The sequence below is a fragment of the Aquila chrysaetos genome, chromosome 3, assembly GCF_900496995.4.
Source record: "Aquila chrysaetos chrysaetos chromosome 3, bAquChr1.4, whole genome shotgun sequence".
NCBI lineage: Eukaryota > Metazoa > Chordata > Aves > Accipitriformes > Accipitridae > Aquila > Aquila chrysaetos.
The window spans coordinates 56,714,466-56,734,557 of NC_044006.1; the positions used below are offsets into that span (position 1 = coordinate 56,714,466).

General features: G+C 39.7%; 2 protein-coding genes across 7 annotated transcripts in view; both read left to right on the forward strand.

Annotated features, from left to right (window-relative positions):
• The window catches only part of LOC115338897 (macrophage mannose receptor 1-like), a 34,414-nt gene extending 24,021 nt beyond the window's left edge, over positions 1-10,393 (forward strand). The window contains exons 23-29 of the mRNA XM_030007938.2: positions 822-1,051; positions 3,040-3,205; positions 4,623-4,769; positions 5,807-5,923; positions 7,245-7,412; positions 8,945-8,974; positions 9,380-10,393. Coding sequence (XP_029863798.1) covers positions 822-1,051; positions 3,040-3,205; positions 4,623-4,769; positions 5,807-5,923; positions 7,245-7,412; positions 8,945-8,974; positions 9,380-9,624 — 1,103 coding nt within the window. The 3' untranslated portion in view covers positions 9,625-10,393. The remainder of the gene's footprint in view (positions 1-821; positions 1,052-3,039; positions 3,206-4,622; positions 4,770-5,806; positions 5,924-7,244; positions 7,413-8,944; positions 8,975-9,379) is intronic.
• A 1,693-nt stretch (positions 10,394-12,086) lies between these two features.
• Positions 12,087-20,092, forward strand: part of LOC115338895 (macrophage mannose receptor 1-like) — a 34,542-nt gene continuing 26,536 nt past the window's right edge. For 4 of the 6 annotated variants that reach the window (XR_005932021.1, XM_030007936.2, XM_041122199.1 and 1 more), the window contains exons 1-5: positions 12,087-12,245; positions 14,589-14,987; positions 15,827-16,000; positions 18,135-18,293; positions 19,100-19,213. Coding sequence is in view for 5 of the 6 variants with exons in the window: in XM_030007936.2 (XP_029863796.1) it covers positions 12,176-12,245; positions 14,589-14,987; positions 15,827-16,000; positions 18,135-18,293; positions 19,100-19,213 (916 nt within the window). In the remaining variant the exon portion in view is untranslated. Of the gene's footprint in view, positions 12,246-14,588; positions 14,988-15,826; positions 16,001-17,625; positions 18,048-18,134; positions 18,294-19,099; positions 19,214-20,092 lie in introns of those variants that run through there. The other 2 variants (XM_041122197.1, XM_041122196.1) reach the window with 2 other exon arrangements.

Consider the following 20,092-nt stretch of genomic DNA (forward strand, 5'->3'; position numbering starts at 1 on the left):
CAGCAATACTCAGAAGGGCAAAAGTTCTAGTTTTCATCGTGTGTCCTCAGGGTGGGAGACACATCCGGAGCACAGCTACACTGCAGAGTCCGCAGGAATAGAAACAGGGAACTGCTACGCAGCAAGTAAAAATACATGAAGAAGCCACAGCTGGGCCAGATGTTTCACGGCCTCATCCCGTGCAATTGCAGAAAGCTGCATGGGGGCATCACTAGCAAAAATAATTGCCAGGGTGTTCTCTACAGTGACTGAACCCAAAAGCAGTTTTTGTCCTTTTTTCTGTCCCCATCACTAGCTCTAGGTCTTTGTCTTCCACTTCTGCATGTATCATTTAAGGTACAACTACAGTTTCCTTTTTCACTTCATCCTACATGGGAAAGAAGTAGCAGCAGAGTCACAAACTTTGCTTAGAATGAAATTCACCCCTATTTTGAGATTGAAGTGGTGTGGAGATCCTGCACTGTGCTTGTGCGTGGGAGGAATTTTACCCACACTGCGGCAAGGGGACCTAGAGAGCTCTGGGGGGAGAATCACCATGTGACCAGTATTCACATCATTTAATCTGGTGCAGTATATGTTTATAGGTATGCACAGTTCATTCTCCTAATCTCTGAATACACTATTTACACTATAGTTAAAAATAATTCCAAGTTACTGTTAAAATATATCTCCTGTGTTTTAAATAAGAAATGCTTTTATTTGATGTTTGTGCTGCCACGCTATATTCATCTGTTACTCAAAAGTAATACTGCTATTCAGGCAGCTAGTAATTTTTCACTGTTTTCTCCCCTTCCTCTCAAATTTGTACCTCTTTCCTACAGAGCCTGAACTGCTTCATTCCACAACTGCTCCAGATTCTGATTTCATCCATTATGGTAACAGCAGCTATTTAGTCATTCCTTCTAAAATGAATTGGGAGGAAGCAAGAAAAGCCTGCAAGGAGAAATCTTCAGAGCTTGCCAGCATTTTTGATTATTACAGTAATATATTCCTGCTGCTGCAGGCAGCACAATATGGAGAGCCCTTATGGATTGGGCTCAACAGCAATGTGGTAAGATTAATAAATTGATAGGTGGTGCGGTTAAATGCTATGATTGGATTACTATCAGCAGGGAGAATCGTAGCATGAACAGATTTAGGAACCTGGGACTGGTGGACAGCACTCACTTCATTTAACTTTATCCATCTTAAATCATTCAAGTCTATCTCAGGCAATGGAGAAGGATGGGAACCTCTGATGGTGCTGGCCTTTCTTTACTAACTCTATGGAAATCTTTGACAGTTAGGTCAAACTACCTGGTTAACTTTTAGATGGCCATTTTTAGGAGAGGTGAATTCTACTCAACGCGACCAACAGGGTCATTAAGGCTAGAGCCTCGTGATCATTGGCAGCTGTAGCTTTTTCATTACTTTTTGGTTCAGAAGGGTTCACAGGATATATACCACGTGCCTCTGAACACCCTCCTTGCTACACCTGCTAAATCCCAAAGATTAAAAGCAGTAAAAGCTACCCTATACCAGAAGAAGTGAATATGGAGAGCCAGGTCCACCACTGTGTAAGGGAAAACTCAAGTGAGCATCAGTCTTATTAGCTCTGTGACTGTGTCAAAATGAGCTTCGGCTTCTAGTGAATATGCAGTTGCTCATTGCACTTAACTATCAAGTTTCTATTGCATTGTTCTTTGAGCTGACTAAACTACCTTGACAATAAGAAAGAGCTCTTCAATCAGCAATCATCTTCTTAGCTAGTGATTGATTGTTTTTACTAACTGTGATTCCACACTGATATATAACATAGCAAAACATGTCTGAAATTCAGTATCCCTAGGGAGAACTTACAATAAATGTTGTGTAAAAATAGAATTTCTGATTATACGAAGCAGCAGCACTCTGATAAAGCCTCTTACAAGGCTACAACATCTGAGACAATGAACTTGTTGCTGAACAATACGTATTTCCATGATCCTAACAGTGCCTCTCCCTACCAGACAAAATGCTTGGTCTTAGAATATATAAGTGATTGGTAGTCACCAACCTTGACATGAATCCTCCCACTTGCACAAGTCCACGGGACATCTCTATACAAACCAACATAATAGTGTTTCAGTCCACTTGATATCAAAGTTGGTTGTTTTTACGGTCATAGAAACATGGTTTAGAAAGCAGTTAAAATTCCATTATGACCACATTTGGATCACCAGACACGTTCTCCTGGTCCTTATAAATGACCCAGCCCTGCTGCTGTAGAGTGAAGCTCTGTGGTTCCTCCTGTTCCCCAGGCAGCGATCTTGCCCTGATGGTGCCGAGCTCAGGAGGGGTTTGCGTACCTGGCCTCTTGACACATCTAGATGCTAGAGTGGGATCGCATTTTATCCCTCAGTTCTTAATGTCAGCAATATACTGTCTGGGTTTGTTCCCTTTTGCTTGTAATGATTCTGATTCTTCCTGGAAAAAAAAAAAACAAAACCATGTGGTGGTGGTGGGGAAGACTAAACAAAGCAAAGACTCAAGACTTCCTGCTCCTCCATATTTCTCTCTTGCTCCTAACAAACTAATAATTTTCTCAGATTTTTCATAGTGATAGCTGCAGTTTACTCCTGAATGGGTGTCCTCAAAACTCTACTTGAGCTTACGGTCCTTGTTTGACAGCCACCCTCTGAGACCCGCTTCCACCTGAGCTTTCTACAGGTTTCATGCTCCTGTGGTCATGCTGCTCTTCATGGTGACCTGACTCCTCTGGGACGGTGATTCCACCTCACAACGTTGCCTGACAAGGGACTGAGCACCAGCAGTACCCAGGAAGCACCACTTAGCCTTCAAAACACATTCATGGGCTGTTGCAGCATGGGAGGCATACTGCTCTGTTTTATTTTTATGGTGCTGAGTCCTGATTCTATTAATGTTTTATCAGTACTAGCACGGATATACAAACTGAGCTTTATATATCACTGTGAAAATGTGCATTTGTATAAATCCACTTACCTGAAACAGCAGATGAGAGTGTAGAAAAATTACATTAAATGTCTGTTTCAATTTCAGAGTTATGGCTATTACAGATGGACTGATAAAAGGAAATTGAACTTTTCGAAGTGGTACTATGGAGAACCAAAACAGAAAATAGCCTGTGTCTATTTAGAGCTCCATGGGACCTGGAAAACAGCACCTTGTAATGAAAAACATTTTCCTGTCTGCAAAAAATCTGAGGGTAAGCTATGATGATGACTTTCAGTTTTATGGCAGAAACCTTGCTGGATCTGCTTTGACTGAAATACAAATTTCTGAGTATATATTAAGGAATAATAAGCTTGAGCATGTAATGTCAAAACCTTTATTTTATATGAACAATGTTTTATTTTGATGGAGTTGTCATTCACCAGCCAGGATACTGCCATTTCACTGGACTGGGGTGATAACTGCTGTAGGAGTTATCCTACATCACAGGCAGAGAGAACGTAGAGTCTGTGGGAGTACTAAACATTTCACTTTGAGTCTAGAAGGTGAAACTGTTTGCTGACAGGGATTTTATGGGAAGGGTTGTAATCAATAAAGTCCACTGAGTATAAAATAAATTTTGTTCCTTCAACATAAGCAGTGTTCATAAAGTGGTTACAGCTTCACTGTTACTAGATTCTAAAAACTGGAGAAAGGAGGAAGTTTCTGGTTATTCATGCAGCAGTCTGGTGGCTGCTGCTAATATATTATGGTGTTGGGAAAAAAAGAGTCTGTTATCGGCCCAAATAAAAGTTCATACTTCATAGTGATTCTATGGGTGTCCCTGAGGCATACTAAAAATTAAAAGCTACAGGCAAACTTTAGGATGGGACTGAACTTTTTTGCTTCCTCATTTGTATTAGAGCAATCGCTGTTAGCTCTAGTGACACCGAGTTAATGGAAATTCTGTTTCTTTTGATCTGTTTTTGTCTAGTTTTTCTTTAACTTCTTCTCCAGGCCATGCTCTGAACGTCAACTCTATTCATTTACAACTTTTGTTTTAAAAATGCATGTACTAACTGACAATGTTACTGTTTCTTTCCATAATGTCATTGCTTGCAGGAAAATGAAAGGCTCCTACTCAAGTATTCAATGCCCTTCAGATTATTCCATGCATTATCAGAGTTAAAGCTGTTCAGAAATTTTATGTAAGGATTACTATCTTGAGGAAAATATTAAATGGGAAATTTCCACAGTAAACTATGATTTAGATATTTCATTTAAAATCAAATTATTATTTGAACTTCCTGAAGGTCTGGAAGTTTTCTAGCTTTTCTTTTTCTGCTTTTTACTGTATCTTTTATTTATACAACTTTGTTGGTTATAACAAAATAAATTAGAACGAAAAAACCTTGAACACTCAAATATCCTTGAGACAGTCAAAGTTTGATTTAGTTGGTAGCACAGAAGAGCGCAGGCTCACATTTAATCATTCAGCTGTGACTGAGCAGCTCTGCTCCTCATTGTCACTCTTGACATAGTTAGCGATAATTCTGGCACTGTGTGCCATAGAATATTTTAAGTACTTTTAAGAAAGGTTGGTGGGTTTTTTTTTAAAAAACCTGATTTCATATCTGAAGACCTGCAATCCCTACTGAATGAAAGCATCCATAATATCTCATTTCTTTTAGACATACTTCCTTCTGATCCCCCACAGGATATTGGAAAATGTCCTGAATCTGATCACATATCTTGGATTCCTTTCCGAAGCCACTGCTATAATTTCAATGACAATGAAATGAGCTGGGCTCAGTCTGTGACTCAGTGCGTTCAATCAGGTAATTATTATTTTTACCCAAAGATAGGATTTCAGTTTTGACATTAAAAAAAAAATCACTTAGAAAAAGTCTTGAAAACTAATGCTGCAAAATCTACGCATATCAAAAAAAGGAAATCAATGTCTCATTTTTTCACCATTGATGCTGTTTGCTTTTCAGTTATGTTGAAATTAAGGTGATCGATTTTCTGTGTTTTATTTTTTCCAGCTGTGCTTTTTTCTTGTTGTATTTCTTCATTCACAGACTTTCTCTTTTTAGTAAGATTTTAAAATGGGTTAACTTCTTTCCAGCCTTATCCCTTCTTTTCCGTATATCTCCCTAAGATGGGCTGTGTGGTCCGAGAGGGGCTGTGTTCTGCCTGAGAGTCCTCGCTCTGCCAGCGCGGCTCCCTGGCAGCCTGCAGAGCCAGGGGAGGGCAAATGCTTCCCTCCCCTGTCTTGGAGGCATCTGGTCCTGGCCAAGACCATGAGCTGCTCCTTGGCCCTCTTCCACCTATGCTGCTGAATCATCAGCTACCTCATCCATGCTTCAGGAGGCTGTGAAAGAGAAAGGGAAGCACTATACTGCCCAAAAGAAATGGGTCCTTTTGTTTCATATCTTTTTAGATCCTTTAGCCCTTTTGCTCCACGACCATTGACAGAAAAATTAATACTTAAGTTTGAATTGCAAATTTGTTTGCTGCGCAGTATTACATGCTACATAATATCCTGTCAAATCCATGAAGAATAAATAATCACCCATAATACCTTTAAAAAATATTATCCAATCACTTGAAAAGAATGTGCTCTTTGTTCAGTGTTTCAAAATCATCATCTTCACTGGGCTTTCCCACTTTTCATTTCGGACAACATCACTCACAGTCTGAGCTGTTCCCCTGCAGCTAAACACTACTTTCTGGTCTCTTTTTAAATCCTTGCTTACTCTCTACTAGCAGGAGAGGTTTTATTATTAACCTTATCCTGTATCAAAGGCTCTAACTGCCACTGACTTCTAAGGCAGGGGATACCTCCCATCATCTTCTGTTCGTTTTCTTATAGGTGGTACATTGGCTTCTGTAGAAGATCTGGCTGAATCAAACTTTTTAGTAGAACATGCAGACTTATACGCAAGCAAGACAAGTGGCTTTTGGATAGGAATATACAGAAATGTAAATGGTAACTATTTTAATTTCTCTATATAATCATAAATAAACTTCATTAAATGGACAGAAATATGATTGAGATACATTGTTGTTTTTAAGTAACTAATCAAAGTACAGTAGAAACTAGTTAAAAACAGAAAGATAGATTCATATAAAAATTCTTGGAAGTTGATGGTTCTATCCAGTAGGTTTGAAAGGCTGTGGAAAAGAAATTTTCTTGGCTTCAGTTATGGGTCTTGGATATTGCACGGGTCCACCAAAGGAATGCCAGCCTGGGGACTGCCTCAACCCAAATATCTTCTAGTTTATATCTGGTTCAGTAGCAGAAGCGTGCAGAGGTGATAGGGATATGTCTTGAGAGGCACAACACAGAAGATACTGTTCTTTGAGAAAGCAGGATGTAACATGTAATTTCAGCTATCCATACCTGGGGCAATCATGGGGCCTCATTTCTAAATTCAGATGATCCAGGACTTGCTGTAATTGATGATAATTTTGCACAGCTGCTTACAGCAGAGCATAACCAAGACTTCACAGAGGACGAAAGCAAATGACGTGTATCCATCCCTCTGACCTCAGCCCTCTCTGAGGACATGTCTCCTATTCCTGGTCTGTGAGAAAGCATTCCCCCCCCATTTGCTCTGTGCCCCAGTGGGAAACATGTCCTGGCTGGCTCTCATCTTCTCATGGCTGGGAAGCACCCGCGTGGGAGTTGTGGTTGTCCAGCCGGAGCCCACAACATCGAGCTTCTCTATCTCTGTATGGAGAAAAATAGGCAGCTGGCTGCCAGAAAAAGGCTCCAGTGGAAAACATGCATCTGGAAGAAAACAACACTAGTGTCAATCCACAATCCGTCAGAAAAGATTTTTTTTTTTATTCATTTTAACTCATTGACACTTCAAATTTTCATTTCAGAGGTTATGCAAAAAAGAAATGTTTTAATTTTAACTAAGTGTATGTTTAAGCTCTACAGTAAAAGTTGCTTGATTTTCAATGAGAAATAAAAATTTAGAAAAGAAAAAAAACCAACCTAGCTTTATTTGTTTTTCTGCTTGAAACTTTAGTCCCCTGGACAGAAATATGGGGATGTGCAAATTAAAATGAAGTTATGATTAGTGAATCTGCAAATCATAATCTGGAAAAGCAATTATATTGTTTTTAAGAAGAGACTCAAAAGAAATAAAATGCAATAGAAAATAACCACAGCCGGAATTTTTGAAGAAACTAGTATTGCTCTATTAGGCTAAAGTAAAAAAAAAAGAGAGAAAGGCTAATAGTAGTGAAAATTTTTGATGTGGAACTATTAGTATTGCTACTAACATTTGCAACATTAGGGCAGCTGCTTTGGCAAGACAACAGTGCCTTAGACTTTGTCAACTGGGGTGAAGGACAGCCCTCGGAGGATCAGCTTGATTACTGCGTGGAGTTGTCTGTGTTCTCTGGCTACTGGAGTATCCTTCCTTGCTCTTCCCAAAAGGGTTTTATTTGTAAGAAACCAAAGAGTAAGTGACTACTTTAATATTTGCTCTTGACGTTTATGGTTTTATTTCAGCAGTAATAACACAATATGGTCATTACAAAAGACCGACATAAAGTGCTGTATTTACAGACTTTTCCCTACCACCTGTTTCAGCATTCAGACAAAAATAATATGAATATATAGAGTTATCCTTTTTTTGGTCTGCCCTGTTCATGTTTTATTGCTTCATAACGTCCAATTTTTCTTGCATTCTGTGATGAATATTCAATTAATAACTAAAGATGACCAATATTTTCTGGAAAATTTTTAAACTCCTTTGTCATTTTGCTTCCTCCAACACACACACGTATTTTCCCGCTAACATTCATATTGCCTTTCTATGGAACAAGAATTGTTGCATCAATAATGTGCTTTTCTTCCTCTTGCTGTACTATGATACATGCTGTTTCAGTAAGGGATGGATGAAGCAATTCCATTTAAATAATAACAGGATGGAAGCATGATCCGGAGCGCGTATAGTGACCTTTGAAAATAGTAGAAGTGTTTTGGTTAGCATTTTTTTTTTTTTTTTTTTTAATATCGTGTTTCTGTGTAACTGAGCACCATCTGCTTTGGTCAGGAAGCAGAAATATCAGAATACTGTGAGCCAAGCAGCCATGTGGTATTTTGGAGTTTAACTGTTAATGCTGCAAAAAAAGTACGATTTCCTGCCCTGTTTCACAACCCCAAGGTTCAGGATGTTTCCGAGGTTCTGGCCTTTCCCCTCGCAGAGCAAAGCTGCAGCTGGGGCGGGGCGGGGGGGGGGGGGGGGAAGCGGCGGGACACGGTCGTAGTGGCGTCAGAGCATTTTCCGAAAAGGAAAATTCTCCTTTTACGGCGACTCCTCAGTTTCTTTGGGTAGTCAGAGCGATGGGTTAATGCTTCGTTACCTGCGCTCCCGCTCCAGCCGCCCGGCTCCCGACGCTCCGGCCCCCCCCGCCGCGGTCCCCGCCGCGGTTCCCCCCGCGGTTCCCCCCGCGCGGCGTGGAGAAACCCGAGCTTGCGGACGGCGCCCTCTGTGCCCAGCCGGGGAAAACGGCGGGAGAAAGCTCGAGTTTATGGGCGTAATTAGCGGCGCAAACGAATTACGGTGAATTAAAAGTGTGTGCGGTACCGGAAAACCGTGGCAGTGCCCTCAGCGTTTGGGCAGGCTGTCCCCGGCCTCCGCAGGCCTGCAGACCCAGTGAAGAGGGCGAGATTTATTAACCGGGGGGCGAGGGGGAGTCCATCTGAAACGGTCAGAAACTACCTGTGCTCGGAGGTTCTCCGGTTATTAAAAAGGAAGCGGGAAGGGGGCTTTAGTGTGCAAACCACCGCAGTTTTATTACACTGAACATCAGGCTACAAATCAATCACGCCTTTTCATCTCTGTTAATTTAGCAAATGTGTTTCCAGGAGAAGTGATGAGGCAACCTTGATGCACAGGTTACCAGACCTTTTGCTAACATGAACCTGTCAGGATGAAAATGTGACCTTTTTAGATTTTGACTAAACATTTGTCTTTATCTTTGACAGCTATTCTGAAAGCAGCTGCAAACATGGAAGGTAGGATTTATTTTTCCTTCCCAATAGTTTCAAAGAGACATGAAAAGAAATACTTGGGGTTTTTTTAATTAATTAGTATTTACTATTTATTTGCCTTTTATATATTTATTTATATGAGCTTAATTTACTTAGCTGCCATTTAATTCATTCCCAGCACAATTTACCAGTACCTATGAGACGCTTTGGGGATCCCAGGATAACTAAATGCTTTGGTAAACTGATCACCCCCTCTTTGCTCCTTCTTTTGCATGCTAAGATCTATGAGGGGGACTGACACAGAGACATTATGATAGATTTTTCCCCCTGGTAGTTAAGGGGGAAATTAGACCATTAGTTTTCAGTATTCTTCATATTTATTTATGGCTACAGTACACCCACTTCTATTTGCTTTTTATTTATTTACAGATGCCAAAAAGGGCAAAGCTCATGGTCGCATGAATACGTGGATACTACTTACTCTAGTCCTCATCGTTTTATTAGGGATGGGCTTCACGATTTATTTCTTATTCAAGATCAAAACTCAACGTGAGACTGAAAGAGAGGCGAGGCGGCGCAGCAGACTGCAAGAATACAGCCATGTCCTAACTGGAAGGGATGATGAAAATGATTCTACCAATGACAAAGAAAAAAATGAACACAGTGTCGTCTAATGGGATAACACAGCCAAACAATATGGTTAAGCTTAAAAAAAAATCTCGCTGGAACAACGCAAATCTTAGCAAAAGTTACACGCACCTAATAGACACTGTGAACTAAAATTAGCAATTATTCCTTTGGTAAGAATTAAGAGCTATTGCTCTATGCTCTTCAAGAAATAGTCTCAGGACTAAGACTCAGTACTGTATAGAATGGCTAATTAAACAAGCACAAAAAATAACAGAACTAGTGGGAATTTAGATTTAAAAGCTATGGACTAACACCCTAGTGTTCTCTCTTTTTAGAGATTTGCGGCAGCAGAACATACAGAGTCAAGTGCAGACATATAGCGAGCACTGTCTTTGCAGAGCACTCAGCCCCAAAGCCTGCACATTGAGAATATATCTCACCATAACGTACTGAAGCATGCATACTGTTAGTCAAGTAAAATGGTGTTTGGAATAAAGACAGATATACATGAATTGTTTTTCCCCATTATTGCCCCTGTCTTACACTCTTTACACAAGTATCTTCCTTGCCATAGCATTATAAGTGAAATGCAAATACTTGTCCTTCATTCATGGCTTCAACTTGGATTTTGCAAAACAAGTAAATCTTTGCAAACACTCAGGCATATTCTGTCTTTGAATGGTTTGTATCACTTATGAATATGAGACTATATCAATAAAGGACCTATATATGACATAATAAGACTTCAGTGTTTAATTAGCATGCAGAGATATTAAATGGTTTGGTGATCTAATGAGTCAGTTATATTACGAGAGAGGCTAACAGGAGGAAACAGAAATATGAACAAGGCATATGACTAAGAAGAAACATAAATAAATTATAAAATAAAGTGGATGCCAAATAAAGCTGGAAGAATCCATTCCTGGTTTTATTTCACTTGATTGCTCATTTTAGGACATCTTTTCATACTATCCTCCAACTCTCTGGTAAATGGACTGACATCTGGGCACTGTATCCATGCTACAGGCCAGTAAGGCAGTGGGGCACACCACACTGTCTTGGCAGTGAATTGCTACAGAGGTTTACTGTGCTGTTTAAGTTTTCTAGGAATTCTATGTTGTCTATGACAGGCTGAAGAAAGAAAAGAAAAAGGTCTCAAGGATCTCTGGGAAAAACAGACCCGTAGTGCACAAGAACTGTACAGGAGAGGTCATTGGGAAGGACAGATTCACATGACATTAGATTGCTGGTTTGTAGATACTGCAATCAAACAAAACATATTGCAGAGGATAGGGAATGAAGGGCATTCTGTACTCAAACTACTTTTACTGACAATCCCCTTGATCTTACACCCTTTTTTTTCCTTCATGTAAGTTACAACAATACCCATATTTATCTTTTTTGTAAATACTGACACTGAATTGTGTTCAGTGCTGTTTGATGACAAACGATAAAGGCAAGGCAAATCAAAAGAATAAACAGATGGAAAAAACCCTGAAATAGTATTATTTATAATATTGATAGTTGATATTGGTAACACAGCTCTGAAGACCCTATACTCTATAACTGGGTTTCTTCTCTCACATTGTGATGTTTTGCCCTTGCAGAATATACTGTGAGATTTGTCTTCATAACAAAGCCATGAAAAATGAGAGAAAATTCTAAGGGCAATTTCTGCTGAATATCTTTTCTCCTTTTCCTTCAAAACAAATGAGGGATTTTGCATCATAGCTGAAGTTGATTTCCACTTACTAAAGGGCTGGAGCTCATTTGTACTGTTTGAAAATATTCCTCTTTCCTTGTCTCATTTACACTTGGTACAAGGAAAGAATTATTAAGTATTAAAATTCATTTGTACTGTAGGGATTAAATAATTTTGAAAGGCAGTTTTGTTGTCAAAATCTCTCATTAACAGAAAGATTTGTAAAGATTCTGCTAATTTGTATCGGTTCTCCTGAGATAAATTCACATGAAATAATAGCACAGTAGTTTTACCAGCTGATAAATCGGAGAAGATAAAAGCCAAGTGTATACATAGTGCCCAGTTTGTCAAGTTACTAAGCAAAATTAAATCATCCCATCCGGGTTAATTTTTCACACTGAAATAAGTCAACATTTTTCCATGCACCAAATTAAATTAATATATCTTTTGTAGCAGTGAAGACCTATCTGGCCAAGAAATTAGCATTTTTTTTTTTTGGAGTTTCCCAGGTAAGTATGTATGAGATTTAAAGTATATCCATTTAAAGTGTACTCCCTGCTTCGTTGTCTTTGAGGGTCATGACTTTACAATCCTGGAGCAGAACCAAGAAAGTTAAAAATAATTCAGTGAAATGATGTTGAATGTTCAAACTTTGCCACTTGCATTCGAATGGATAGAAACTTCACTTTCAGATGCAAAGTTTGAATTTTGTAGTTGTTTATAGATTTCAAAATACCACATGTGACAGGATATTTCCTTATTTAGAGCCCAGAGTTTTCTCTTTCAACTAAAACTCTCCAAAACTGAGAAGGACCCAATGCCAACTGGTTCCTTAAGGACTTCTACTGCAGCAATTAATTTCAGCTCATCTCTTTGTGAATAAGAAGAAAGAAATGAAATACTTGATTTTTTCTACAGTCTTAGTTTTCTTCTCTTTCATTCATACTGCTTTTCAGACACTTGGTGAGTCTTTTTTTTTTTTTTTTATCCCTTGCAAAAGTGGATGTGAAAGTGGGCATTTTTGTTGTCTTGCTTATTTCTCAGGCTCTTTAAGATTTTCACGCAGCTTGACTACCCTGCATTTCATATTCTTCCTAACTGGAGTGGTCCACAGAAGTTTAAAAAAGATGCAGATACAGAGATGTTGGTTCACCTTTAAAGAAAGGGGAAGAGTTGAAATGGGGTAAAGCTGGGAATCAGAAGTCAAGACAGGTTATGCATGCAGATAAAGATTTCCTTTTGGATACAACTTAATTATTGGTTATGTCTGCTCTGTGAAGTAGATGAAGTAGTGCACAGTATATGTGACTGAGTTACAAAAAAATGAAAAAGAGAAAGGAACTAAATAGGGTGCTGCATGTGTATCTCCTAGCTCTAAGATGAGGTTGTGTGGGATGATATGGAGCTTGTGGATTGATGTGAGATGTAATACTGTGGCTGAACAGATCCCAGTGAAAAAAAATTAAAAAGTTCAGAGTCAAGAACAGCCCTGGAATAACCGCTATGGCTTTCAGAGTAAGGATGAGAAGCGTAGTTAAGGCTCTGAAGTTGACCAGGGACAGATCACAGCTCCCTTTTGATGTAAGGATGGTGATAAAGTTCAAGGACATTTTTCCTTTATCCTTCAATTCATTAGATTTGTGGAGGATTGGGGTATAAATTACAGCTTCTGAGAGCAGACACTGTGCCACATGAGCTGTGCCAGCACTAGCCTGTGCAAAAAGGGGGTCTCCCCTCTGCTCTGAGAGCTGGGAACCAAACCCATGTGACAGCCCAAGCATGAACCTCACCGTTTCCAGCGAGAACTCCTATTATTAGACCCCAAAACACTGCGAGGGACAATAGCTGAAACTTAGGGCACTACACTAAGCACTTATTTAGCTGGCATTAAGAAATGAAAGATTTAAAAAGATTTAAAACTTTCTGTGTAAATGGACAAGGAAAGAAGAAACTAGGTCTTAGCTCCAAATTTAGATTTGAAGAAGTGAAACTTCCATAGATTACTAAGCTGGTGAAAGCAATACAGGGCCTTCTTGGGAGAGATCTGGCATTAAATACAGATATCCTCACAAGAACTATTCTTCCTGTCAAAGCTTCTCAGAATTTCCCAGATACTTTCTGCTCTGTTCACTACTCAACACTGGCTGTGCCCTAACATCCTACCCTTGGCCTACAAATTTAGTGTTTGGAAGGGTATCTCACTGTACCTTATGTGGTTGGTTATTCTCTCAGATGGATACGGGGGTGATGCTACATCTCGTTTCCAGGTGGGGATTTGAGGCGCAGAGAACTGAAGGGCAAAGCCTTGCCCTCCTGTCCCATAGGTCCTAGAATATTCCCTGTAGTCCAAATTTCAGTCCCTCATGACCCAAAGCAAGTGGGAGCTGTACGCTACTTGACCTTTTGAAAAGCAGGCAGCTGTGTTCACAGGGTGATGCCCAGCACTGAACGACCTGCTTTATGTGTCGGCAGTACAACTGCAGTACTGGGTAGCCCTTCCCAGCATGGCCTACTTGTCTCGATAGATTACTAAATTAGGCTGCCTATAATCCTTTGGGAATGTTAGCTAGCTTGTTGAGCATTCACATATTGTCTTTCCATAACAAGGCACAGGCACGCACCTATAGTACCTTTACCTCTATATACTGCCTGGTGTTGGTTCTTCTGAGAATGTTTGTGATTTGATTGTGTGAATTACGTTGACTTCTTATGATAGACATACTAATGAGAGGATACTGGAACATGGCAAGATAAGAAGTCACCGTTTCACGGTTTTTCATAAAAAAACCTTCAAACCATAACAGAACATGCCAATTACAGAAAGAGCAAGAGTCACAGAAGGCTCACTCACTAACTATTAAGCACAAATGCAACCCTGTGGAGATGTATGTAACATGAGCTAAATCTATAGTGTGTGAGGTGATGGCAAACTTCCAAATCTTCAGTAAGGTCTCTTTCGGAAATCTTGAAAGAAATGTGTATTTCAGGAGGGATTTAGAAAAATAAAATCCGCTATACTCATGAAAATTCCATTATAGTCATGACATTTTTGAAGCTGTCATAATGTATTTAATGTGCTCTTATTCCTCTGTATTGTATTTACATAAGCTACACTTCTTTTTTCCTTCCCAGAAGGCAATAAAATTCTTGAAAATGCTGTTTGATCTTTGCAAAAGTGACTCAGATTTACAGTCTCCAGACATTAGTCAGATCAGCATAGAATCAACAGCACCTCTCTTTCCTCACAAGCTCCCCTCACCATGTGCTCACCATAAATACATTAATTCTGATTATTTTGTTTTACAGACAATGAAATATTGTTAATATACAATGAGGATACTAAGCTCTGTTTAACTGCTCAGAGTTCTCATGCAGTGACCACAGCTTCTTGCAAGAAAAACACAGAGTTACAAAAATTCAGGTGGGTGTCTGCTCACCAGGTGATGAGCGTGGCATTTGCACAATGTTTGGGAGTGCCCTACAAGCAAAAGCAGGCTAAAATTTCTTTGTACCCATGCAACAATAAGAGTGAATTCCAGAAATGGGAGTGTAGAAATGCGACCTTGGCAATCCAAGGGGAAGATTTATTTCTCAGTGCTGGCAAAAGAAAAGATGACAATATCGTGCTGAACACAGGATCAGCGATGATGAATAAATGGAAGATCTATGGAACCATGGATGATTTGTGTTCTCGAGGCCATGGAGGTAAAGTTTAAAGGTTAATCTTGATGGTGTATTGAACCCATGTGTTTGCCATCACGGACAGGGTCCTTTGATTTCTGCTCCCCTTCGTCTAACGTCAGCTGTTCTCCCTGAGGCAATGGTGGACCGGAGGATGATTAGTTCACATATTCAGGCCTGTATTCCTCCATCCTGGATATGGGCAGCTGCTTAGCTTCACACAGAATGCAGTATGTGCAAAAAACGTGCATTTTTTTCTTTACTTTTCAAGCAAAGGTGGATCTAGGCTATTTTTAATTGTTAGCTTTAATCAAAGTGCTTTATTTAATGGCATACTAGTACTAGTGAAATTGTATTAGTATTGTTGGATGAAAGGCAAAAATCTTTATGTTTAATATGCCAATACTAAATGTAAGGAAATAATTCCATGCACGCTACCATTCAATTGCTCTATGAGATTTCAGATGCCAAAAATGCCACAACATTTAACAATTAAATCAATGATGTATTTTTAATGAATGATGGGAAGTTAAGCTACATGATAAACAAATAATGGTATTTTTAGAAAATTATATTTAAATACATGAGACAAAAATCACTACAGTTCTTTCAGAGCTGGCTACAGTATGAAGCTTCTCTATTTCCAGCTGTTACAGCTGGTGATATCATAAGCAACGGGTGAATTGCAAGACCTACCCAGAACTTCCTTGGAAGACACTGCTGGTGACAGTAGGTGCCCAGTTACACTACTGTAACACTTGTACCGCTTTGTCCACATAGCCTTATGGAGAGTACAGATATGGAGAGAATTGGGTCCCCCAGATTCCCATACCTATATTCTAATTTCTCTTTTGCCCCCTCAGATCTGTTCACATTGTTAGGAAATGCCAACGGAGCTGCGTGTGTCTTCCCCTTCCAGCTGAGCAGTAAATGGTATGCTGGGTGCACAGCTGCCGGCAGGTCGGACGGCTTGCTCTGGTGTGCAACAACTCCTGACTTCGATGTTGACCATTTGTATGGGTTCTGTCCAACTGGCAGTAAGTCCCAAATGCTGACACAGATGCTATAACACAACACTGTTAGATAAATATATCAATATCAATATCAATGCTTTAAATACAACTGCATTCAGCATAAAATCATTTGAAAACTGAGATGTTACTCACAGCCTAATGCTCCTTGCCTCATTGCTATCTATGGTAACAGTAGTATAACCTATTCTACCCATGCAAATCTCTGTTCTGTATAACAAGATTGGTCTACAGTCCACGGAAGATGTAGTTTTTCTGAAAGACATAAAATAAGAAGATTGGCTCAAATGTCTTACTGAAATAGCAGCATCATCAGCCTTTCCCTTGTAATGTTTCAGATTACATTACAGGATAATGTTATCTCAACAGATAAATGTATGTGCATCTGAGTGCAGGATGATGAACATCAAAATACGGTGTTAATGAAGATATTAAAAATGCTGCCTCAGACCTAATTTTTCAGCGCTATACCACAGACTCACTCTTTGGCATTTTGATAGGAGTATTGCACTGGGAAACCAGGTTGAACTCATTATCAACCACCACCTACCAGCACCATTTTCACTGATATTACTGAAAATTATTTCCTGGTGCAATATTGCATGCAGTAGCTTCAAAAATCCCAGAACATCCTCACTATATAAACTGGCAAACATGAAGTATTTGGCATTAAAGAATTGTTGGGACCCTATCACTAAAACCTGAGTCTACAATTAAAAAAGAATGTTACAAGTCTGAAGTGAATCAGCAATAAAGAAACACACTAAAAATAGAAAACATTTCATCTAATGACTCGTTCAAGAAATTCACTATCTTTTCCTCAACAAAAGAGGAAGTTAGGGAAAGTTGTAATCACAGTTTATTAGCACTTGCCTAGGGAACAATTTTGCTAACAGTGAGCTCTCAGAAGACAATTTCTAAATTCCAATTACCTAAAACACATGCAGAGTAGACATAAGGAATACATTTTAAAAAAATCATAGAATTGTAGAATCATTTAGGTTGAAAAGACCTTTAAGATCATTGAGTCCAACTGTTAACCTAGCACTGCCAAGTCCACCACTAAACCATGTCCCTAAGTGCCACATCGTTGTGCCTTTTAAATACCTCCAGGGATGGTGACTCAACCACTTCCCTGAGCAGCCTGTTCCAATGCTTGACAACCCTTTCGATGAAGAAGTTTTTCCTAATATCCAATCTAAACCTCCCCTGGCGCAACTTGAGGCCATTTCCTCTTGTCCTATCGCTTGTTGCTTGGGAGAAGAGACAGACCCCCACCTCGCTACAACCTCCTTTCAGGTAGTTGTAGAGGGCGATAGGGTCTCCCCTCAGCCTCCTTTTCTCCAGGCTGAACAACCCCAGTTCCCTCAGCCGCTCCTCATAAGACTTGTGCTCCAGGCCCCTCACCAACTTGGTTGCCCTTCTTTGGACACGCTCCAGCACCTCAGTGTCTTTCCTGTGGTGAGGGGCCCAAAACCGAACACAGTATTTGAGGTGCAGCCTCACCAGTGCCGAGTACAGGGGGACGATCACTGTCCTAGTCCTGCTGGCCATGCCATTTCTGATAGAAGCCAGGATGCCGTTGGCCTTCTTGGCCACCTGGGCACACTGCCGGCTCATATTCAGCCGGCTGTCAACCAGCACCCCCAGGTCTGCCAGGCAGCTTGCCAGCCACTCTTCCCCAAGCCTGTAGTGTTGCAAATGTAATTAATGATGGCATAGTTTGAAAAGCAATCTTTCCATCATTGGAAATGTTTGCATTTCAGTCGTATTTCAGCCAAGAATTAATTCCAGCATAGCCTATGAGCTGCTGAACAGGTTTTCAGAGTAGATAATGACCAACATGCAGTTTTGCTTTATTGATCTCTCTACACTATCTTTTTTCACCTGGACATTATCAGATTTGACAGGGGAAACTGAAAATAAAGGATGAAAGGCCCATCTCTGCTAACGTCAATGCCAAATCCTCTTTTACTTAAGAAAGAGCAAGCTAATGGAGGATTGTGGGTTTTGGGGGTCTGAGCATTATTTGTTCTCGAATCTCATTTCACAAGTAAGCTTGCAGTTAAATTTTCTCATAACATTTTGTGTAAGATATTTATAACAAAGTGCAATACTAAATCTCCTTTCTCTCACACAGACAATGACAGATTTTGGAGCACAGATCCTTTGACAGGAACCTACTACCAGATAAACTACCAGTCAGCTCTCACGTGGCACCAAGCAAGGAAGAGCTGCCAGCAGCAGAACGCAGAATTATTAAGTGTCACAGAGATACATGAACAAATGTATCTAAGAGGTGAACTAATAAGCAAGACTCAGTAAAAAGAGTGTCAAAGGGTTTTTGACTGATTACAAATGTTTCAGTGCTTTAATCACATTACAATGAACAGCTGATGTAAAAAGGGTATATGTAGTGCTAGAGAAATAGCACAATTAACGGTATATTAAGGTTTTTACAGGTGGAACTTTAGTAAGTTGTGGAATTGCCATTTGAAATTTTTTTTTTTTTTTTTCAAAGAAAGTTAAGAATTCCCAGCTAATTAAGCAAAAGTTGGCTCAAGATCATAAAACACCAGGAAGGTCCCAGAAAGGGACCTTACAGAAGGAGTGGCATTATAGGAGGCAGTCATTATATGACTTTTGTGTTAAGAAATCAGTATGCTTCACGTACATATAATGAAATAGATTTTTGGAAATACCATACAAATTTTATGCAAAACACTATTAAAAATCTAAAGACTTTCTGGATTTATGCATAGGCTCTGTAGAACGAAGGCTCTGTATCAATTGCATCACAATCAAGCAAACTTGTAACATAAATATCAACAATAGCAAGTCAGTGTTTCAGTTTTCAAACCTTGTTGCTTACATATAACTGTAGAATAGCATTAAATTCAGATAAACTAATAAGCAAAATAGTCTTTTGCCATTCCCTACCCTTTATCTACAGAATAAACTCTCAGAGTTTATTACCAGCAAACATGGATTCTGTACTGAATTTAGAAATCACTAAGCAGAGTTTTATTATCTTCCTCCAAACTTTGAAAATGCAGAGCATTTCCTAACAAGTCTCATTAGAATTCACCAATTTTGGTTACCTAGATTTGATTGACAGCAAGAGATCCTCTCTCTGGATTGGGCTTAACAGTCTGAATCTCAAGAGTGGCTGGCAGTGGAGCGGTGGCATTCCCTTCAGATACTTTAACTGGGCACCAGGTAGTAATCGTTTTTTTAACAGTTTCTGGAATTAATATTTCCCACCAGTATGATGAATGCATATTAATTACAGTCCTGTGGTATTCCCCATGAACATGAAGAAATGGAGTTGAAAGGCTTATGAGATATGTGAGATTAAAAAGCTGAGGATGATGCTTTTCTTCACTGGATATATCACAAGCAGCTTCAAGCGGAAGAGTTGAATAAACTCATCTCCTATCAGAAGTAGATAAAGTGAAAAGCACTAGTCAAGCTGTAGCATACCAGGAATGCCTTCAAGTCAGTTAAAACCTCTGTGTCTCTTCAACTCTCACAAGGGTTATCAGACCCTGCATCCTGCAAGGACTCAGCTGTCAGTGAGCATCAATCGTGCAAAACCTTCCCCTTCACTTTTTATGCTTTTCCTCTTTTCTTCTCTCCTCTTTAACATTCAAGAGAGACTGTAAATAGAGTTCACAGCATTGGCAGTTTATCTTCGAAAGTCGCTTAATGATTGTCATGGCAACAGCTGGTTGCAGCAAATGCTGAACGTTTGCTTGCTGAATAAATGCACGCGTGTTCCATCTTTTAGCCTTCCCCAAGTCTCAAAGGTGCCACCTGTTTTTTATCTAGCACAGAGGATGAAGAGAAAGCCCAGAGTTGCTGAGTCTAGTAGAGGGTGTTCTACCTTCTGCTGAGCTAGTCAAATTCCTTAAGTCTTGCAGAGAAGAGGAGCTGTTGGCTCTCAGGTCAAGCAGCACAAACTCTTGGAGTTCCTGTATCCCCACATGGTTGTTATTGCGATGAGTTAATCTACAGATTTCCAGTTTACTGCAAAATTATTATAAGTTGTATCTTTCGGGGGGAGGAAAAAAAACAGTCATCACACTGTGGAACTCT